This window comes from Physella acuta, unplaced genomic scaffold (genome assembly GCF_028476545.2).
Source record: "Physella acuta isolate Inbredline_101_S28 unplaced genomic scaffold, ASM2847654v3 ptg000429l, whole genome shotgun sequence".
Classification (NCBI taxonomy): Eukaryota; Metazoa; Mollusca; class Gastropoda; family Physidae; genus Physella; species Physella acuta.
Window position 1 is genome coordinate 22552 of NW_026731948.1, and position 23700 is coordinate 46251.

The 23700-nt window shown below is 35.8% G+C and overlaps 3 protein-coding genes across 3 annotated transcripts in view; 1 reads left to right on the forward strand and 2 right to left on the reverse strand.

Annotated features, from left to right (window-relative positions):
- LOC131942848 (adenylate cyclase type 2) overlaps nucleotides 1-5752 on the forward strand; it is a 24135-nt gene extending 18383 nt beyond the window's left edge. The window contains exons 18-26 of the mRNA XM_059302796.1: nucleotides 116-199; nucleotides 735-898; nucleotides 1074-1224; nucleotides 1759-1854; nucleotides 2081-2227; nucleotides 2500-2598; nucleotides 3207-3321; nucleotides 3518-3642; nucleotides 4812-5752. Of these exons, the coding sequence (XP_059158779.1) occupies nucleotides 116-199; nucleotides 735-898; nucleotides 1074-1224; nucleotides 1759-1854; nucleotides 2081-2227; nucleotides 2500-2598; nucleotides 3207-3321; nucleotides 3518-3642; nucleotides 4812-4946 (1116 nt within the window). The 3' untranslated portion in view covers nucleotides 4947-5752. The remainder of the gene's footprint in view (nucleotides 1-115; nucleotides 200-734; nucleotides 899-1073; nucleotides 1225-1758; nucleotides 1855-2080; nucleotides 2228-2499; nucleotides 2599-3206; nucleotides 3322-3517; nucleotides 3643-4811) is intronic.
- On the reverse strand, nucleotides 5710-13598 carry LOC131942847 (uncharacterized). Its single transcript, XM_059302795.1, has 8 exons — nucleotides 13447-13598; nucleotides 10442-10572; nucleotides 9068-9175; nucleotides 8426-8516; nucleotides 7363-7465; nucleotides 7080-7177; nucleotides 6231-6363; nucleotides 5710-5817 (listed from the first exon to the last, which is right to left on the reverse strand). The coding sequence occupies exons 1-8, from the start codon at nucleotides 13480-13482 to the stop codon at nucleotides 5783-5785; spliced, it is 735 nt and encodes a 244-aa protein (XP_059158778.1). The 5' UTR covers nucleotides 13483-13598; the 3' UTR covers nucleotides 5710-5782.
- Nucleotides 13599-16990: 3392 nt separating this feature from the next.
- LOC131942854 (uncharacterized) lies at nucleotides 16991-18848 on the reverse strand. Its single transcript, XM_059302810.1, has 2 exons — nucleotides 18840-18848; nucleotides 16991-17878 (listed from the first exon to the last, which is right to left on the reverse strand). The coding sequence occupies exons 1-2, from the start codon at nucleotides 18846-18848 to the stop codon at nucleotides 16991-16993; spliced, it is 897 nt and encodes a 298-aa protein (XP_059158793.1).
- Between the last annotated feature and the right edge of the window lie 4852 nt (nucleotides 18849-23700).

Below are 23700 nucleotides of genomic sequence, written 5' to 3' on the forward strand. Positions count from 1 at the left end.
TGAACAATGAAAAATGCATTACTTTTTTTCAGTCAGTCCTCTAAATAGTATACAATTTCAAAACATAGTTTTATAGACAACCCTTTAAAACCTTGATCAATGTTCTTTCACACAGGCACACTGTGAAGGCTCTGTGAACGCAACAGATAGAACAGCGGCAAAGTCTGAGACAGGGACAGCACTATGTAGCTACCCTTCAGTCAGTTCAATTTGATAACAATAATTTACTCTTTAAAAAACCCATACTATTTTTAGAAAATTATGTTACATTTTTTAATCTTGCCAGATTTTCTTCCAGTTTTTAAGCCAAACTAGGGGGTCAGCCTGGTAGAGTCGGTAAAGCTCATGGTTGCTAAACCGAAAAGTCTCGAGTTCAAACCATCAGGCAGATGAGGCGCATTAGCTGGGGACAGCCACTCTTCTAGGAGAGACAATTCCAAAATCAAACAACTGCTGCCATGTAGTTTGTTCTTGGTTAGACAAAGGCTATGGAAGCAAATCCAAAAAGAAAAGCAGGCTGAAATCAGAGTCAATGGCCTCAATGGCGCATAACTAGTTGACACGTAATCCTTAATTGTGATGGAAGCATGGTCGAGTTGGCAAAGATATGTTTGATAAATTCGAAAAAAAGTCTCAAGTTCAAACCCTCTGGCAGATAAGGCTCGATCCCTCCCAACACTAAAAATTAAGAACGAAGAAGAAGCCAAAATAATTTTATTTCTTTTCCTCCACAGTATTATGTCTTAAGCTTTTTGCTCGCCTTCACTGGTTACAGTATCTTCATACAGATCAGCTTCATCATCAAACTCATCTTTCTCTCCATCATGTTCATCTTAGTCAACATCATCATACATGCAGGGAAAGGCTCAGTGTTTGATCAGTATGATTACCTACACAGGCAAGACCATTTAATTACTAAATTTATTTTAAAAACATTAAGCACAGTAGTTAATCAATACATAACTATGGCACTATATTGTAGTTTTTTTACTCAGTATATTAGATATATTAATTAATTAATTTTTTTTTTTAATTTTCAAAATTTTTAGTTTGCATTTTGTTTTTTTTTTCAGTGAAGGGAATGAATACATGTCACTAAGAGAAAGAGCTACCATTTATTTTGTTATTGTGTTGTTGACTATGCATTACCTAGACAGACAGATGGAATATGCAAACAGGCTAGGACATTTATTCAAACTACAGTTCCAGAGAGAGACAGAACAGGTGGGTAATTTAGTTCATAATTTGTTGTTAGACAGTTTTTTGTTATATTGTTTTTTTTATTCATTTTTAATTACTTAATTAAGTAATTAAGTTTTTTAATACTGGATGTAAGACAGTATTTTATTTTATATAGGTAGTTTTTTAATTCATAATTTGGTGTGTAATAGTATTTTAAGTTATTTAGTTCATAATTTGTTGTCAAACAGTTGTTTTTTTTTAAATTCATAATTTAGTGTGTGACAGTATTTTAAGTTATTAAGATGTACAAAATCTAAAATCCAGTAAGCTATTAGGGACAGACACTGAGCTTATAAATTCCAACAGGTCATTAGATTATTTACAATTTAAAAATATTAAAAAATTAAATGTAATCATTTTATGATATAGAAATTCCGCATCAAACTTGGCTTGTATTGTAAAAGTCACTGGTGTATCAATTCTTTTTAATATTGTTTCCTATTTTGTTTCATTTAAATTGTTCAACTTTTGATGAAACCTACTTATAAAAAGTGTTTGTTGTTTTTAAATCTCCAGGTAAAAATGATGGCTGCTATAAACAAAATAGTTCTGGAAAATATCATACCATCCCACGTTATAGCATATTACCTGCGATCCTCTCGCAAACATGAGGTGGGTCATTAGTTATTAGGAGTTTTTTGTTTCGCAGCGTGAAATGTAGGCTTTTGAAATCTGTTTTTTTTTTTATAAAAAATAAGATTCCATAGAAAAATAAAAATGCCCAGGCCTACTAATAAATTAGTCTAAAATTATGTAATGTTCCTTAAAAGAATATATTATGTCTGAAACCTGTATCCAATTTTCTTTTGTTCTAAACTTCTTTCAACCAATATTTAAGGAACTGTACCATGAATCCTGCAGCAATGCCTGTGTCATGTTTGCCTCAATTCCAAACTTTAAAGATTTCTACCAGCAAACCAAGGCAAATGGCGAGGGGCTGGAGTGTATACGGGTACTCAACGAGATCATTTCAGACTTCGATGTGGTAGGTTTTAATCAATTTGTTGCACTGAAAACATGCATGGTACTTTTTATCAAAAAAATTATTACATTTTATGGAATACTGAAAACATGTTAAGGCACTTATCTCAAGAACAAGTATATAGGTTAGATTCATAAGTTTTACATGAATTTGTGGCTCCAGGTACATGTTTAAGTCACTTGTTATAAGAACATGTTTATAGATTAGAGCATGACCAATGTATTGCCTCAGATTTTGTGCTGCTTCATAAAAAGATCATAATATTGTCTCCACAGCTACTTATAAAGAAATTTCAGGAAGTTGAGAAAATAAAAACAATTGGAAGCACATACATGGCAGCCACAGGCCTACATGCTGGGGCTAGAAGAATAGAGGTGAGAGCTAGACTGAGCTAACTTCTCTATCTGCATCATTTCTTCTGGCTGTATTGTGTCTTTTAGCTGTATTTTATTTTTAGTGCACTACTTCCATCTGCACTACGATTCTTGCTGTTTTGGTCAAAAGCAAAAAAAAAATTTTAAGTTAAAGGGAGACTACTTAAATCAGAAACAAGGTCAATTGTTGGGTTTAAAATTTAATGCAAAATATATCTTGTTTTATGTACATGAACATTAATACAAACATTTTCTACAAGGTACAAATAGTCTAATCGTATCTACTTAATAGTGAGACATCCTTTAAATTTATTACACCTGAAAACAGCAGTAAACACTTTTGAGGGATTGAGACTTAAATTTGTTTAAAGTACAATAATCATAGTTAACTTTATGAATACAATGTTACCAATAAAATGTAATTAAATGAAGAATGTCTGTAGTAATAAGTTAAGTGTGTTGAGAAGTAAATTTTAATTACTAGAAGTTCTTTATCCTTACATCAACTGATCGTGAAAGTGTATAAAATAAAAGTCTGCATAGAGAATGTTTTAATATTTAACGTTTCTTTCAAGTAAACTAATAATATAGTATTTTGTGTTATCCAGGATAATGAAACGTGTGAGCGAGACATTATTCTAATGATTCAGTTCTGCTTGGCCATCATGGCCAAATTAGACGCCATCAACGAACATTCTTTCAACAACTTTAGCTTGAGAATTGGTAACATTTTTTTCTAATCATTTTATTTTTAACTCTTCAGTGCTAAAATATGTAAGATAGCACATGAGTGATACGTTTAAAAACAGAAGGGTGATACATGTTGTTGTGTTGATTGGTGGCCATATCGAAGGTTTGTCATCACTGTATTGGTTTACTGTTAAACGTGTAATGATGAATGGATACATTGTGTTTGCAGGTGTCAATAATGGTCCAGTGATTGCTGGAGTCATTGGTGCCAGGAAACCCCAGTATGACATTTGGGGGGACACGGTCAATGTGGCCAGCAGGATGGACAGTTCTGGTGAAGCGGGCAAAATCCAGGTAATCTACCTTTAGTGGTGAGATCCAGGTAATCTACCTTTAGTGGTTATCTACCTTTGGTGGCAAAATCCAGGTAATCCACCTTTGGTGGTGAGATCCAGGTAATCTACCTTTAGTGGTTATCTACCTTTGGTGGCAAAATCCAGGTAATCTACCTTTAGTGGGAAGATCCAGGTAATCTACCTTTAGTGGTTATCTACCTGTGGTGGCAAGATCCAGGTAATCTACCTTTGGTGGCAAGATCCAGGTAATCTACCTTTGGTGGCAAGATTCAGGTAATCTACCTTTGGTGGCAAGATCCAGGTAATCTACCTTTAGTGGTTATCTACCTTTGGTGGCAAGATCCAGGTAATCTACCTTTGGTGGCAAGATCCAGGTAATCTACCTTTAGTGGTTATCTACCTTTGGTGGCAAGATCCAGGTAATCTACCTTTGGTGGCAAGATTCAGGTAATCTACCTTTGGTGGCAAGATTCAGGTAATCTACCTTTGGTGGCAAGATCCAGGTAATCTACCTTTGGAAAATCCAGGTTATAAAAGTAGGTCTATCCAGGTAGTCTATAGTTATAAATGGGAAGATTCAGGCAGTCTACACCTTTAGTGGCAAGATGCAGGTAATCTACCTTTGGAAAATCCAGGAAGTAGGTCTATCCAGGTAGTCTATAGTTATAAATGGGAAGATTCAGGCAGTCTACACCTTTAGTGGCAAGATGCAGGTAATCTACCTTTGGAAAATCCAGGTTATAAAAGTAGGTCTATCCAGGTAGTCTATAGTTATAAATGGGAAGATTCAGGCAGTCTACACCTTTACAGGCAAGATGCAGGTAATCTACCTTTGGAAAATCCAGGTTATAAAAGTAGGTCTATCCAGGTAGTCTATAGTTATAAATGGGAAGATTCAGGTTGTCTATCTTAAAGATCCAGGCAGTCTACACCTTTAGTGGCAAGATCCAGGTAGTCTTATAGAAAAGATCCTGGTAGTTTATTTTAAACAAAAAGATAAGGTAGTCTAGCTTTAGTACAATGTTCCAGGTTGTCTATATTTAATGACGAAAGTCAGGTTGCCTGTTTTTAGTGTCTGTTCCATCTCAATCTTGTTTACATATGTGATACGTTGATGTGATTGTTGAGATTGTTGATCTGATTGTGAAACGTTCTGTGTGTCACCAGGTCAGGGAGGAGACAGCTGCCATTCTGACCAAAAATGGCTACCACCTCGATTACAGGGGGATCACTAAGGTCAAAGGGAAAGAACCCATGAAAACATTCTTTCTTCAAGCTAGAAGTGACTCCACTAATCTGTAAAGAAAAATTGCTAAAACCAATGTTATAAACTTGTTCCATTTTAAACCACTTGAAGTGGGGGAAAAACTTTGCTAACCAAAACCACAAGTTATTTAATACTGGCTGAATAGAAATCCTTTGTAAATAAATAAATAAAAATTCAACAAGAGTGACTGTTCTTGTTTCCATGACTACCAAATGCTCAGTTGACAACTTAGCACATTTATGTAAACTATTCATATTACTGAATCCTTTGTGTTCAGTCTCATGTTTTGAGCTGGGAAAATCCATCCTCACCCCCTCCCTCTCTGTACAGTTGTCATGTTGCTTCAACTGGAATGTTAATAATAACCACAATTTTTAACTGTCAATGTTGATCTATGCTGTTGTGTAGCAGAACAGTCCAAGTTTGATATAGCAGAAGCATGAATGGTTTGGTTTTTTTTTTTTTTTTTTGCTTGAAGGCAAGTGTCAAAAGGCAACATTCAAGTAACCAATAACAAAAGTATGATGCCAATCTCGAAGTAGTATGTGAGTGTGTGTTTTGCTGTGCTAATCAAAGCACCATCAAAATTTGATTTGTTAACACTTTCTTGTCTTTCAACATATCTGCTACACATTTTTGACCAGTCAGAAAATGTTTGACATTGCACACAAAAAACCCAAGTTAACCCTTTGGCTGCTAAAACTTGCATGACATCCATGCAGTGCTCCAGCAGTTAATGGGTTAACTAATATTGCCTATAATTTTCTATTTAAATTAATATCACATCCATTTTGCCTAGTCATTATTGAATTTGTCAATAAATTATTGTATAATTTCCTGACTTGTCTTTTCTATTTGTTGGTCAAAATTTTTACTTGATCATGGTGACTGTTGGATTTTTGGCCAGGTAATTGTCTTCTTCTTTCTTCTTCTTCGTTCTTAATTATTAGTGTTGAAGGGGATCGAGATTTATCTGCCAGTGGGTTTGAAATCGAGACTTTGTTCGAATTTTTTCAACCATGAGCTTTTTTTGCCGACTCGACCACGCCTCCAACACAATTAAGCGTTACGTGTCAACTGGTTATGCGCCATTGAGGCCATTGACTCCGATTTCAGCCTGCTTTTCTTTTTGGATTTGCTTCCATAGCCTTTGTCCAACCAAGAACAAACTACAAGGCAGCAGTTGTTTAATTTTGGAGTTGTCTCTCCTAGAAGAGTGGCTGTCCCCAGCTAACGAGCCTCATCTGCCCGAGGGTTCGAACTCGAGACTTTTCGGTTTAGCAACCATGAGCTTTACCGACTCGACCACGCCGACCCCTGGTAATTGTCTGAAGGGGGAAAAGGAAGGCCAAATTGCAAACACATTTTGGCCAAAGTGTTTTTATATTCTTCATTGATCTTGCTGGATTGAAGCAAAGCAAATTTCAAGTCTTCAATTTCATCAAAGAAGTTCTGAAAAATAAAATAACACCAGTTATCATAACATAATGATAGGGGCGACATGGCCTAGCAGTAGAGAGCTAAACTGCTAGCCCAAATGTTTCAAGTTCAATTCTGGGTTCAAATCAGTAGAACGTCCGTGAGTCAACCCACCTCTGATGCGTACCTAACTAATCTTAGGGAAAGAAAGGCGGATGGGTATAGTGCTGACAACATTACCCATATGTAGGCCAAAATATTTAAAAGTTCATCTTCCCAAGTGTCTTGGGTCCCTAACTCACGTTAGGGAAAGTAAAGACGGCTGGGCATAGTGCTGACTACACTATCTCTTCATATGCAGAAGTCACAGAAACAAGTGAACTCTACTTCACTTGCCCTATAGACCGTCAGGTTTGAAAAGGGAACTTTACTTTACAAGTGTCTTGGGCACCAACAGGAAAATATTATAACATAATGATATATAGACAAAAGAAAATACTTAAAACTGTCAAATTAATAACTTAGATAACCAAATAATTGCTCAAAACAACAGGAATATTTACTAGTAGTAGTAGTCTTTTACTTTGTTTATTTATTTATTTTACAACTCAATCTAAATAAAAATAATTTCAACTTTTAAAAAATCATATCCTAAAAAAATACATCCTACAAAACCATTTTAATACATTCTGAAGCTATCACAGCACTATAACTGAAACAACATTAACATATGTTTTCTTATTGCTTACCTGGTCTAAACCCTTCAACTCCCCTTTTAATCTTTTATTTTCTTTCATTAACTTGTTTCTTTCTTTCAATACATCTCTCAGAACATGATCTTCACACTCTTGTAAAAAAGAAAATGATATTTTATTATTATTTGAAATACACTGCATATCACCTCATTAACTGTAAATAGAAAATGATTTTTTTTTTAAATATTGTTTAATTTGAATAGAAGGAAATAAAATGTATGCACCAAGTAATCACTAGATTATAGAAAAAAAAACATTGAAAACGATTTAATCAAACCTGGTTTAGCTGATTTAGCTTTAGATAAAATTAACTCCCTTTCTAAGTTAAGAGTTTTCTCCCTTGCTTCTCTCAAATGTTTGTCTGCCTCAGCTAACTTGATCTGAAATGGATTTAACAAAGGGAGATCAAATAACAATAATATGATGGATTACCTCCCTTCAGCTATACAGAGATGTGGCTTTAAAAAAAAATTACATTATGAAACAAGAATAAATTCATTAGCAATGAGCTTGTAAATTATTTTTCAGTAATTCATAATTTGTGAATTCGACGGTACCAACGCTGCCACTGAAAATATTTCTTTAAAACACTATAAGTAGCTCGTTAAGGACCATAACCCCCCCCTTCTTCCCCCCCCCCCCCTCCCCCTACGTTTAAAATCGTTTCAAACTAAATTATCTGCCCCTAATAGGCGTCACTAAACCCGGCTCTGCTTGTAAACATTTAGAGTGAACACAGCTCACTAAGACCATGTAGGGGTGGGGAGGTAGGGAGCGCGTTTACAGCTTGTTTTCTAGCGTCTCCCAGAAGAGAATTATATATATATAGATTATTTATTATGTAAAATATGCTAGTAAGTTAATTATTCCAATGTCTGGAAAATATATTTGTGAAAGTGCTTTATGGCTTTTTAACAACAAAAGATTTAAGATAGCCTTGTGAATTGACCTCAGCATCAGACAGTTTAGGATGAATGGTTTAATATAGCCTTCTAAATGACCTCAGCATTAGAAAGATTAGGATGGGCCTCTTAAAGCTAAAAACACCTTGACAGCAATCAACAGCACAGTGATATAACGAATGCTGCACAAGCCTCAATGTGACACATGCCTGACCCTCTGGTCATTATAACAAACAAGGTCATGGTGACCCATGCTTTAAATTCAAAACTGAGTCATGGTGACCCTGACCTACCAGGTGTTGAAAAACCAGGCAATCGTGACCCAGACTTAAATAAATAGGCAGATACAAAAGTAATACATCTCTGAACAAGTGAGCTAATTAACACATTAAAAAATATTGTAATATTTGTTTTAATTAGATCCATGATGATACTTACATTTAACTCAGAGATGGTGTCAGCATAGCTCATGTTTAGTTTCACCTCTTTGTCATACCTCTTCAGTAACTGGGAATGCATGTCCATTAGCCTAAACACAATTGACAAACAGAAAAGGCTGACTACAAATAAAAAGCATAAAACGAATTTGTAGCATGGTTAGACCAATGTCTTTGGCAAACAAACAAATATGTGATGTTTCATGTTGATGTTAGTTGTTCAGAAATAGTGGCGGATTAAGGGGGAGTTCAGGCATACTATTGACAGTACACCCCCCCCCCCCCTTCATTTAAAAATGAAACCGGCAATTGAAATTTGTTTCATCAGATTGCATAGCGCTGTGGTGACCAACATTTTTTTTAAATAATGCAATTGTTAGGCATAGGGTCTACATTCTAAATTAGCTTGCACTTGCAAGCATTCAGACTAGCAGTGAATGAAAAAATGCCTGATTGTCTTTGCTTAAAGGGCCCATTATTTTTGGATGTCTTAAATATCCTGTAAATCTTCATGATTGTTCCACATAGAATAGTTTAAGATATTCTGTGATTTTTTTTATCTTCTGGCGACCACACAAGGCCAAATGTTCCGCACACAAAAAAATACTTTTAAACTGTTAGGTGACGGAGAACGAACTCTTACTTGTTTATTTTAGAGAGGTCAGATTCTTGCAGCTGTTTGTCTGGTGGTTTGGTCAACTGGCTCACACTGCGCAGTGTCCAGGGCTTCAACTCTGTTTGTATGGCCACACTTGTCAACACCAAAAAAATATTTTAAATTGTAAATAATTTGTTTCAAATTAAAACTATAAACAATTATAAAATTTGAATTCGTTCCATATATTTTCTTTAATAAATGGAATTTATTTTTAACTTTCAGCATTTTGTTTGGCGTTGCTCATATGTCAAGGTTAGAGTCTAGTCAATTTGTCCACAAACTGTGACAGAGGAAAAGTGAACAAATTTGTTCCCATTACACAATACACTACGCCACAACCTCCCCTTCACCAGTGGGGCACACAAAGGGGAATTACCTTGACCCTCAAACTGGTACACTCACCATCCTACACTAGGGCAATCATCTGATACGTGACAATTTGATGTTGTGAAATTGTTTGAAAGTATTCTCATAATTAAATGTCAAGCAATTTGTCTCCCTATCAAAACTGTGAAACTGTGAGCTATTTTTAGTTGAGTCCTGGTGGGTGATTGTTTAAAAAAAAGATGTATCCTGTCTACTCCCCCCCACTTCCCACCATGCCTATAAATAATCTCCACAATTCTGCTGACTCATCTTTTATGGTTCAACAATGTATATTGCTTATACTATGTAAATAGTTTAGCAACAAAATATTCATTTCACAGGTTAAAGAATCATTTTAAAAAAATAATATTTTTAAATTATTTTTTCATTAATGTTATTGTAAATTAATATGAGATGAAAAATAAACTGAAAAGAATAAAGGTTGTCTATTCTTCTTTGTTCTTTATTGTAATGGTGGAAGGGAATTTGTGGAAGGGATTCCCTTCAACTCTTTTAAGTAATACCAGTTAGGCTCTATAAGGGCTGTTGACTCAGATCTCAGCCTGCTATTCTTTCTGGATTTGGATCTACAGCCTTTGCTCATACATGAGCAAACTTCAAGGCAGCAGTTGTTTGGTTTTGGAGTTTTCTCTCCTAGAAAGGTTTCTATCCCCAGCTATCAAGCATAAACTCTGGGCTTTTCAGTAGTGTGACCACGAGCTTTACCAACCTGATGCCGCTGACCCAGGTCTATAATGACATCACATTATTAGAGCAGCAACACACACATTATCAAACGTGATCAGAAAAAGCCAGCTCACCCACCCAACCACCCCTCCTCAGCAATGTCACCAAGTTACAACACCTACAGCCCTTCCATACAGATTTCTCATACCCTGCAGTCCATAAACAATCATCGCAAATGTCAGAACGTCACCTCCCCTGGTAAGTGACACTATTTATAGACAAATCCGCAACGTAACAAAAACATACTGTTTTGTTGCCAGCTTGGGCTGTGTTTTCTGATCTCTGGTCAGCAGAGAGTCCAACTGGCGCTGGACTTCATCTTTCTTTCTTTTAACGTAGTGCAGCTTTTGTTTCAGCTCTGCATTCTGTGCCAATATCTGTAACAATGAATCATTAAATTAGATAAATCTGTGCCAATATCTGTAACAATGGATCATTAAATTAGATAAATCTGAGCCAATGTATGTAACAATGGATCATTTAATTCAATAAATCTGTGCTAAAATATGCATTAATGTGTCATCAAATTAGAGAAATCTGTGTCAAAAACTGTAACAATCAAATAAGAGAATTCTGTGTCAATAACTGTAACAATGGATTATAAACTTAGAGTATTATATGCTAATATCTGTAACAATAAAACAAGTACAGATCTGATCAACATCAGTTTAAGGTAAGGAAAATCTTAGTTAAATTTACCATCACTTGTATAAATTCATTATACACATTGTTTTTCAATCAAGTACCCTATTGTGGAATACATAATGTTTTCTGCATTAGATATGTTTCACCTTTTGTTTTAGATTAACCTTTATCTTTTAAAATACTTATAAAGTTTTTATTGTTCTGACCTCATATGAGTATATGTGAGAGTGGATAGAATATGTTAAGTTGCCTTATATTAGTTGTGTCTTCAAAAACTCAGAAGTGAAGTCAAGAATCTAATCTACTAATACCCAGAAATGGTTTATTATGAATTTATGATTACTAATACATATCAAATCAGTTTGGACAATAAGGTTAAGATTCAGTTTAGTATTGACATTTTATTTTAAGCATTATATATTATCTTTTTTATTTACCAAAATCCATGTTTATAAACTGAGTAACAAGGCACTGAAATAAAATGTTGGTTAATATACCTACTGCGTATTTATCTGTCAGTGTGAGAATCTGACATTATAGTGTTTATTTCACACTGCTTTATATTTTATATGCTAGACAGTAGTATATATTTAAAAAAAAATCTAAGATATTATATTGATGGTGCATGATAGTTCTGTGAGAATAGTTTTGGGCCCTGCAATGCAGATCCTGTTGACTATGTGAGGCATAAAGAAATTTTAGTAGTTATCTTCCAATAACATGCACACTGTTCTAATTATATTATTATATTCTAATTATATTTTCAGTGTTTACAATGCATGGCATGACTTAGTGTATATAAATATAGTAATGTGAATCAAAGCTTTTTGTTTCAGGCAAACATTGAAGACTTTTGCCTGATTATTGAAAGTTGCTTCCTCAGTCTTACACTTACACATTTAAAGGATTGTTAAACAGTGAACACTTATTGTTACAGTTACAGCAATTGCACTAGTAGCAATAAAGTTTCCCTTTCAAACCTGACGGTCTATGGGGCAAGTGAAATAGAGTTCACTAAAATCACTTGTTTCTGTGACCTCGGCATATGAAGAGATAGTGTGGTCAGCACTATGCCCAGCCGCCTTTACTTTCCCTAACGTGAGTTAGGTACCCATCAGAGTTGGGTGGACTCAGGGACGGTTTACTGACTTGAACCCGGATTCGAACTCGAGGCTAACGGGTTAGTAGTCCAGCTCTCTACCGCTAGACCACTCCGTCCCTAATAGTAGCAATACATCTAGAATTAGGTCTCTTAGATAATTAGGAACCAATTACCAAAATGATTAAGAGGCCTAAAGGTTAGTTACTAACTAAAATTCAATAATAATGAATTAGGTCATTTAGCTGGGCTAGATCTACTAGTCTAGTCTTAACAGAACAATGTATAGTTTAGTTAGATAAGCCTAAATTCACAAATTACCCTAAAATAAGAAGTAGGCCCTGCTCTAATAATATAATTATACTAATATAGTACAAAGTATGAAAGTTGTAAGTAATAGAATCTAGGAAGTCTGAAGTACTAAATTAGCCCAAACAATCGCACACAAAAATGGATGGGTTTTCATTGCTGTTCAATACACACACACACAAAATTAGATCTATATACTCTGGCCTATGTGTTAGTGCCACATGCGACATTTTGAAAATATAGGCCTATTTGAATTTTTAAATAGGCCTAAGCCTAACTATTTACTATTTTTTTTTATTAATTAGCTAGCCTATTTAACAATTTAGTACTACTCTACTATTTTTTTTTACTAACTACCACATCTACCTAGATCTAATCTAGATCTAACTGCTAGATCTAGCTAGTGAAGCTAGTAGTTTAGCATAAAAGGGGTCATCCATAAATGACGTCACGCTTTTTTTGACAATTTTACCTCCCCCCCTCCCCTCAGTCACATTTTGTCACAAAAAGCCAGACCCCCCCCCCCTAAAATGACGTCACACCTCAACCTACAACCCCCCTCAAAATTACAGTTGAATTTTTTTAAAACATCGATATTTTTCCAAAATCTTGTCTAAACTATTACAATTTATTAAAACAGTTATCTAAATCGCGAAATAATGTCTAAAATTCGTTTTCTAACATTGCTTTTTTATATGCAAAAATGTGATGTTGCAACATCTGAACCCCCCCCCCCCTCCCCCTCATCACACATCGTCACAAAATTACGGACCCCCCCTTCCCCCCTACGAGTGAAGTCATTTATGGATGACCCCTAAGACATAGATTTTAGATCTTGTATAAGACAAGTCAAGTAGCTGTAGACTCGTGTAGAGCTAGTGTAGTGTAGTACTTACTAGTACTGCTACAGACTACAGAAGTAACTAGTAGTTACTAATACTAATACTAGTACTAGACTGAGACTAGACACTACTGTTGAGTACTAAGTACTAGTTTAAGTTTAACAGTACTGCTTAGTAACTTAGTAAGAGAGTAGTACAACTAGTACTACACTAAACTACTAACTACACTTGTCACAGTACTCAGTACGTACAGCGTACAGTTACGTCGTAGATCTAGATCTAGAATTTCTACAAGTCTACAATGACTAGATCTAGTAGTAGAAGCTACTTTTGAGTAACTTTTGTTTTAGACCTACCTGAGAACATGAATGAATGTTGTGTAAAGAAGACATTAAGTCTATATCAAGTCTAGGCCTAATCCTTTAAAATATAATAATTGCTGCGAACAAGAATAGATCTAAGCTAGATTCTACTTCTATTCGTAGTTTTGTGTTGCTACTGTAAACAATTTCGTTTCCAGTTTAATTCCGATTAACAATTTGTGCTGTTAGTACAAAACAAATCTTTAATATGTAACAGGACAATTAATTTAGGGTAACTTTTAATACGACTTTAAAAATATTATACAGACAGATATACAGATATACAATGGGTTATAACCCAAATTTCAATCTCTAAACAGGTAAATTTTAGTATTTGCTTAGAATCCATGTTTTCCCATGTTTCATTGACATGCCGCTTTATAGTAGCCTAAATAGGCCTACTAAGTGAAACAGATCTAGATCTAGATCTAGATCTAGAACTAAATCGTATTGAAGTATTGACGCTTTAAAAATAAAATTTTAAAATAGTAATTTTGAATGAGCAGCCGATAAAGAAAGTATTGTATCCGTGCACACACAAAAATTGAGCTTTTGACAGTTTTTGCTGGTTTACACCTCCCAACTTTATCGTAGGCCGTAACCAATATAAAGGATGTAGGCAGTGGCGTAGCGAGGTCGAGTGTCACCCGGTGCGGCACTTAATGGTGTCACCCTCCCCCAGAGGCGTAGCGACCCTTCCCGGGGTCAAATTTTCAATTTGCAACCCCCCGCTCAAACTTCCGATTTGCACTTCTTAAAAGACTATTTAACACTCGAATTAATCACTTAAGTGGAATTATCATTTTTTTCTATATATATTTTGCTATTTTTTGCCTTGGTGTCACCCTCCCCTAAATGGTGTCACCCGGTGCGGTCCGCACCCCCGCCCCCCCCCCCTCGCTACGCCACTGGATGTAGGTATTGCAGTTGTGTGTATGTATGTAAAAACTTGATGATAATATCAAATGTTTAGTTTTCTATCAACTTTAAATAAATTTACCGTAACCGGAAATGGTACTTATTCTACTTCCCATTTTTTCTAAAGCCTGTTACTTGAGTACCGATCAAGTTAGGTGGACGAAATTTCAAATATAAATAGGTATACAAGTTTTTTATACACAGATTACCTTTTTAACGATTTCCGGTGTTCGGAAGTGGTACATAACTATTTCAGAGGAACACTCATGACTTATATTGAAAAAAATCTACAATGAAAATTAAAGTGGAAAGGGCGCCAGTTTTTATTTAATTCTCGGGCCTCTTGTCCATCCCTGCTGATAACACTTCAATTTTTGTGATCAAATTAAGCTAATGTACATGTAATTAGTTGTTAATTTTAGAACAGGCCCAGAGCAGCTTCATTGGGACATTTCTTACGCTGTTTCTGTTGTAGTAGGACATTCTTACGCTGTCTGTGTCGTTTATAACACGCGGCGTTGTAAAGGCAAAGACTAGTTAGAAAATTTGGACTCCGTGCCAACATTAACACTCCCATTTTTTTTCTTACAAAAAGGTTTTATTTTATCTTTTAAGAATTTGCAATTTCAGAGAACATAAATCCTGTGTCAATCAAATGTCAAAACACAGATCAGCATTAAAGTTAAAGCCATAAACGTGTCAAATATTTTAAAAAGATTAATCACTCATGTTTTAAGTCGATCAAAAAAAAATCACCTTTTTTTTCGTCTAATAAATCCTAACAGTTTGGTTGTACCAGGTAGCCTACCTAAAAACATCAAAAGTTTATCACCACGTCATCACATCTGTTGCATTCTCCATATATATATATATGTATATATCTATATATATCTATATATATCTATATATATCTATATATATCTATATATATCTATATATATCTATATATATCTATATATATATATATATATATATATATATATATATATATATATATATATATATATATATATATATATATATATATATATATATATATCGAGAAAGAGAGAGAGAGAAACGATACAACTACAGATAGTAAGGGAAATTGAGAGAGTTACAAGATTTCATATTAGGTGTGTGAAAGGGGTGAAAGAGGTCAATATGGCTCTGTTACTTCCTGGTATTTCAGGTCTCTCTCGCCAAATTTAGTGATACAAGGTTTTTTTTAAATTAAAACAAGGAACCCAAAAGTCTTGAGTTCGAATCCGGGTTGAAGTAAGTACAAAGTCCCTGGGTCCACCTAGCTGGTTGATAGGTCTACATAAGTCACATTAGGGACAGTAGAGATGTCTGAGCATTGTGCTGCCCATCCTCTTCCTTAATATGTCGAGGTCACAGAAAAAGATGAACTCTACTTCACTTACCTCATGGGCCATCAGGTTCGAAAAGGGAACTGTACTTCTTCGTTCTTAATTTTAGTGTTGGGGGGATCTCCACCAACACAATTAAGTATACGTGTCAACTGGTTATGTGCCATTGGGGTCGTCCATAAATGACGTCACACTCGTAGGGGGAGGAGGGGTCCGTAATTTTGTGACGGTGTGTGATGAGGGGAGGGGACGGGGCGGTTAGATGGTGCGACGTCACAATTTTGCATTATAAAAAAGCAATGTTTTAAGAAAAATCCAACAGCAATTTTGAGGGGGTGAGTGTAGGCTGGGGTGTGACGTCATTTTAGCGGGGGTCTAGCTTTTTGTGACGACGTGTGACGTCCTTTATGGATGACCCCATTGAGGCCACTGACTCAGATTTCAGCCTGCTTTTCTTTTTGGATTTGCTTCCATAGCCTTTGTCCTACCAAGCAGATGATGAGTTTGGAGTTCCCAGAAGAGTTGCTTTCCCCAGCTAACGAGTCTCATTTGCCCGAGGTTTTGAACTCGAGACTTTTCGGTTTAGCAACCATGAGCTTTACCGACTCGACCACGCCAACCCCATGAACTGTACTTACTGGGAACTTTTTAATAAAACAAATAAGTTCATTAGAGTAGGCTTCATCTGAGGTCCTCTATTCAATCCTGGAATATTTTAACAAAAAACAATGAAGTAAAAAATCTTAAAATAATGCACAAACTTACATTAACATTAAGTATCAGATCTTTAATATAAACCTTAAAGCAATAAAATAAAATAATATTTTGGCGGTAATGTAAAAAAATCTGACGATACCATATTTTCTTTGTTAACCGTATTATATTATTTCGCTACAATTCTTGCCTTGTAGTTTTCTTATATAAATTTAAACTACTTCTTCAAAGACCTTGGACCCGAAAATTCAGTTCTAAAAACTTACAATGCACCTTAGTGACGCATGAAGATGTTATATATTTTAACCTTGCATACCCCCCCCCTCTTTCTCCTATCCGTGCCGTCCCGATCAGCCACAGAAAGTCACATGACTGACAAGACAAAAACTGAATGGCTGTCCGGGTTCGCTCCATTTTCCCCATTCACTAGCGCGCGCAACAAGAAACACGCTAATGACCTTTCATGTCCGGTGAGCGGGTTGGTGTCAGCGGTGTACGTGATGTCAGTCAGTGACACTCCTAGCTGTCATGTGGGATGTCAGTCAGTGACACTCCTAGCTGTCATGTGGGATGTCATGTGGGATGTCATGTGGGATGTCATGTGGGATGTCATGTGGGATGTCATGTGGGATGTCATGTGGGATGTCATGTGGGATGTCATGTGGGATGTCATGTGGGATGTCATGTGGGATGTCATGTGGGATGTCATGTGGGATGTCATGTGGGATGTCATGTGGGATGTCATGTGGTATGTCATGTGGTATGTCATGTGGTATGTCATGTGGTATGTCAGGTGGTATGTCAGGTGGTATGTCAGGTGGTATGTCAGGTGGTATGTCAGGTGGTATGTCAGGTGGTATGTCAGGTGGTATGTCAGGTGGTATGTCAGGTGGTATGTCAGGTGGTATGTCAGGTGGTATGTCAGGTGGTATGTCAGGTGGTATGTCAGGTGGTATGTCAGGTGGTATGTCAGGTGGTATGTCAGGTGGTATGTCAGGTGGGATGTCAGGTGGGATGTCAGGTGGGATGTCAGGTGGGATGTCAGGTGGGATGTCAGGTGGGATGTCAGGTGGGATGTCAGGTGGGATGTCAGGTGGGATGTCAGGTGGGATGTCAGGTGGGATGTCAGGTGGGATGTCAGGTGGGATGTCAGGTGGGATGTCAGGTGGGATGTCAGGTGGGATGTCAGGTGGGATGTCAGGTGGGATGTCAGGTGGGATGTCAGGTGGGATGTCAGGTGGGATGTCAGGTGGGATGTCAGGTGGTATGTCAGGTGGTATGTCAGGTGGGATGTCAGGTGGGATGTCAGGTGGGATGTCAGGTGGGATGTCAGGTGGGATGTCAGGTGGGATGTCAGGTGGGATGTCAGGTGGGATGTCAGGTGGGATGTCAGGTGGGATGTCAGGTTGGATGTTTGACACAATAACAACATTTTGGTACACCTAACTGTCAGGGATGTTTGACACAATAACAACATTTGGTACACCTACCTGTCAGGTGGGATGTTTGACACAATAACAACATTTGGTACACCTACCTGTCAGGTGGGATGTTTGACACAATAACAACATTTGGTACACCTAACTGGCAGGTGGGATGTTTGACACAATAACAACCTTTGGTACACCAAACTGGCAGGTGGGATGTTTGACACAATAACAACATTTGGTACACCTAACTGCCAAGGATGTTTGACACAATAACAACCATTTGTACACCTAGCTGTCTGCAAGGCTCTGGGGGGCGGGGGTGGGGGCGCCTTCACGACACCCTCACATGAGCCTAAAATAAAACTGAAATCTCTTTACGCATGTCCGGTGACCTCTGACTTCAATGCATAAAACTTGACATTTCCTTAGGATTGACTTGGGGAAAATGTCCGCATAACACTAAACTAAATCTTTTAAAAAAAATAATAAAAAAATAAAACTATTAATTTTAAATTAATTTATAAACCTCGGTGTTTGAAACAAATCAGATAAATCAGATTGTATTTTGGTTGACAATAAAAATTAAAATTTAGTTAATGGTTTTTCAGCGCTATATAGCTAGCTTTAAACCAGAGTTTCTTCCAGGCATCTCTTCGGTGGGGGGGGGGGGGGGGGGGGCTTTTGTCCCCCCCCCCCCCCCCCCGAAGTAAGTCTACCCCACTCCCCCGAATATTTTGATAGCGGGGTTCACAGAGAATAATCTCTAAATAATTCAAAAATTGCGTTTCATTAACAGATGTAATTTTTACTGAGTTTTCTAAAGCTTTGACATATTTGTTGTATTTTTATTATCGATAATTACAAAAAATTTGAAAAAAAAATCATAAGCCATTTATTTTTTCCTTGTCTTTCCGCGAAAGATGTAAACAGACATGGCTTAATTTAAAGGTATCAATTCATTTAAAATATTTACCAGAAACATTTTAGTGAAAATTAAGTTTGTCTTATTGAATAAAACAGTTTAAATTGTCGGTTTCATACAAGTAAATAGAAATGTAGCTTTAAACACCAAAAATTAATACTCTCTGAATTCTTAACTAATATTACAAGCTTTTATAACATAAATTCTTAAACTATAAAAAAGATTTTTTTTTCATCTTTAAGTTTTTACTTTCTCGTATATACGAAGTATAGAGAAAGTTTTGTAATCGTGCAAAAAAAAATCGAGACTTTTACAAATCTCGACGTTTTACACCTCACTGATACGGAAAAACATAATTTTGCAATCTTGTCCGTATGTCTGTGTGTCTGTGTGTGTGTGTGTGTGTGCGTGTCGGTGTGTAAACACGATAACTTGAGTACCGTTACAGCTAGGTTGATGAAATTTCATATATAAGTATTTTATCAAAATCGTAGATCCGTATCAACTTTTGAGCGATTTCCGATAACCGAAAGTGGTACTTTTTCTACTTTGAATTTTTCAAAAGCCTATAACTTGAGAACTATTTCAGATAGATAAATGAAATTTGATATGTAAGTAAAAGATCTAATTCTCTACCTTCTATCAAATCGTGAGTAATTTCCGTTGACCGGAAGTACTAATTTACGCTATTTCCGATTTCTCAAAAAACGCATGTAAATTTATAAAGTACTAATAATATTGCGCACTATTATGCACATCTTTATTTAGCGTTCACTTGGTGTGCAATTCTTTTTTTCTACGAGATTATATTCTATTTTAAAAAGTTTGAGTATTTAAAATGGATTAAAAATCATATCTAGAAGTCTTTATCCCAAGTTGCCATCCCCCGTAGTGTTATATTAGAATATTCGAGAAAGTTTAGGGGAGATCACTCCCGGTTTATTTTAAAATAATTTTGCACAACAACAAGTTAGTTATCCATGTCTACAATAACGATTAGGGCAACTCAACAAGCTTTGAGGGTCTACTGTGTTAAAAAAATGAGACACGTTATTCTTAATGCATATAAAAACAAGACCTGTGAGTGCGCTAAGTCTTACCAAAATCATCGATTGGTATAAAAATAACAAAACTGTTTTCACCTAACCTGACCTAACCTCACAGAATTGTACTTAAAAATTCACGATTTACTTGGGGAGTGGCAACTCTACTCGCTTTACGTCAGTACTTTCATCATAAATGTTTTTACCCTAATGTGTATAGGATTGCTGACAGTACAAAGTATTGATTTAACGACGTCTTCGCCTTAGGCATAATTCGGTCAAAAATAAACCAACTGCCCGTCCCACCTGTTACAATATATTTTCATTGCTTGTATTTTTTTTTTATTTTTCCAAAATGGGATGGTGTTGACGTGCGATAGACAAACGAATGCTAACCCGGAAGTCTCGAGTTCGAATCCGGTTCATCAGTTGGTAAGTGATCCCTGAGTCTAGTCAGCTCTAATAAGTACCTGAGTAAACACGGCGTTAGCGTGAAAACAAAATAATACGTAAGACAAATTAGCGTGAAAACAAAATAATACGTAAGACAAATTAGCGTGAAAACAAAATAATATGTAAGACAAATTAGCGTGAAAACAAAATAATATGTAAGACAAATTAGCGTGAAACAAAATAATATGTAAGACAAATTAGCGTGAAACAAAATAATATGTAAGGCAAATTAGCGTGTCAAAAAATGTGTAAGACAAATTAGCGTGATAACAAAACAACCTGAAAACAAATTAGTACGGACTAAAAATGAGCACGTTATAAAATTAGCGTGAAAACTAAGTAGCCTGAAATGCTACATCAATTAAAAAAAAACTATTATCTGAACTAGAATCTATATTCTCGTTCCCTATTTCCTTATTAACAAACTGTCATTTTAATAAACAAATTTTGTTATTATCTGTCATAGATAGCTTACGTCAATGCTTCATAAAATTTCTTCCTTATGTCTTTATCCCAATCACCTACGTAGATAACGGATTAGACATATTATTTGACGTGCACGCACACCCTCCTCCCTGACATTAACTTGGAACACCCACCCCCACCCCCTACCTACGTCAGTAGAGCAAATCCGTTATTTTAATCCCTTGCGGTTAGTTGGGTTTTAATCTTAGCCACCAGCGGCCTTGACATTTATGACATGGGAAGATGTTGATTTGTTTCACATAATCTGGTAGAGTACATTTTAAAATACCGAGGTTGTTTCAGTTACAGAGGTTTTGCTGAGCTGTTGATGTAGGTCTTAATGGGGTTTTAAGCTACAGATTAAGGGCACAGTGGACCTTTAACTTATAGCTTAGGGTTACAATGAATGGGTTCTTAATATAATAGGTCTTAATTGGTGTTAAGCTATATAAAGGCTATTCTGGGCAAATGGGTAAAGGTTTTAGTGGGCCATTGATTAATTAAGAACTAAATGATTGACTGGTAAGCTAAGCTACTGCGTCAGGTCTTATAGGGCGGTTAGGTTACTTCTATAAGTAATTACTGGGCGGTTAGGCTACTGCTATAAGTAATTACAGGGCGGTTGGGTTACTGCTATAAGTAATTATGGGCGGTTAGGTTACTGCTGTAAGTTTTTACTGGGCGGTTAGGTTACTGCTATAAGTAATTACTGGGCGGTTAGGTTACTGCTATAAGTAATTACTAGGCGGTTAGGTTACTGCTATAAGTAATTACTGAATAGTTAGGTTACTGCTATAAGTAATTACTAGGCGGTTAGGTTACTGCTATAAGAAATTACTGGGCGGTTAGGTTACTGCTATAAGTAATTACTGAATGGTTAGGTTACTGCTATAAGTAATTACTGAATGGTTAGGTTACTGCTATAAGTAATTACTAGGCGGTTAGGTTACTGCTATAAGAAATTACTGGGCGGTTAGGTTACTGCTATAAGTAATTACTGAATGGTTAGGTTACTGATTTAGCTCTTATAGGTCTGTAAAAAAATCTGACCAAGAACCTTTGACCTAGGTCTAAAGTTAACGACCTTTTCTGAAGCTACTAGCCCGGCCGGTCACTGTCCTGATGACATCAATCCTTCAGCCAATCGCTACACTTTAAATCCTGACAGTTCAAATCATAATTATAAATAGCTCTTTACTTTCACCCCGTGAAAAACATGTCTACCTTTAGAGCGTAAGTTTATAATTAGCACATTAAAAAACCGATCAGGGAAAAAAGTACAACCTTGTTCTTTTAATTAATTTCTTAATTAGAATGATTAAAATAATAATCCGTTATAATTATACATCAAAATTACAAAACCCAAAAAAAAGAAAACATTTTCATAAACTATTAATTATAGCATGACGATGTAGAAAAATATGAAACATTCGATGAAAAACAAAAAGGTAGCGAAAAACGAATAATATATTATCAGTCAATGCTTTAAGTCAAATATTGTAAACAGAAGAGCTCGTATTTCTTGCAAGTAAAAAAAGATAACGTAACAATGTACGCCAAATTTGAACTGTGAAAAACAAAACAAAAACTAGAATCTACATAAAATTAGAAAAGATGACGTAACAATGAACGACAAATTTCAACTGTGAAAAACAAAACAAAAACTACATGAAATTAGAAAAGATAACATAATAATTCACGACGAATATTAACTATAACAACAAAACAAAAACTACATCATAGTAGAAAAATTGATTTTGGTATTTCATTTTAGATGGGAGAACATTTTTAGAACCCTAAACTTTCTTGTATATTTTTATGTGATGGCTCCTTCAGTTGAATCTGGATATAGAAAATCTTGTTAAACGGGTAACAAAACCGTTGGGTTTTTTTATGTTGTTTTTTTTTTTTTTTTTTTTTTTTTTTTCTTTTTTTTTTCCTTTTCTACGTGAAAACCTTTCAGGTGAAAAGTTCTTAGAGTTCTTCATGATAAGGTATTATAAAATCATCAAATTCTGAAGGTTTTTGCAAAACCCTAAACTGAGTCAAGTAACTTACCAATCGCATTATCTAATATTTGTATATGAAATTCGGTGCACCTAACTGAACTGGTACTCAAATAATTGTGCTAACACACAGATATCACAATTCAACCGATTCATGAAGGTATGAGAGGTCGAGATTTGTATACAATCTCGATTTTGGTATATTTTTTTATTATTTATTTTGGCACTATTATAATTCTTTTCAAATACTCATTGTACAAGAATATAAAAATAGATTTAAATTTTCCAAAATTAGTTCGATTCTCTTATTAATCAAATTTTAATATCCAAATTCCACAACAAAATCCAAATTATCCCAAAAAATCCCTATTCCCCTAAGAAATATCAACTCCTCTATTAATTCAAAATTCCAACACAAAATTCAATTTCTAAACTTCGCTTTAGTCAGCAAAAATCAGGTCCGCACTTCAAATAATGGGAAAACCCCTCACTTCTGACAGCCCATTTCGAGGCTGTACCGATTCGCCTCGTGGGGGGGGGGGGGTTGACTTTAAGCCTTCTATAATGTATTGACGAGGCCAGGTCACGAGGTGTGCCACGTGACGTCTAGATGACAACATTCATAATCTTACGATCTGTTACCGCATTCATTTTTATCCACTCCCCCCTCATCCACTCCCCACTCATCCATTCCCCCACCTCATCCACTCCCCACCCAATGCTCTAATTATTCAAAGAGGCAGCTTAAGATAATACCTGTAATTGGTATATAAGTCCTGCCTGGACCACTCAACCCAAACCCTAGCCCGCAAGCTACAAGGCTTGTCGCCACATCACCACTTCTCCAAGTTTCACACCTACGACAGTGATAGGTGACAGAGTCTGATAGGTGACTGAGTCAACTGTGATAGGTGACAGAGTCTAGCTACAAAAGCTGTCACAGGT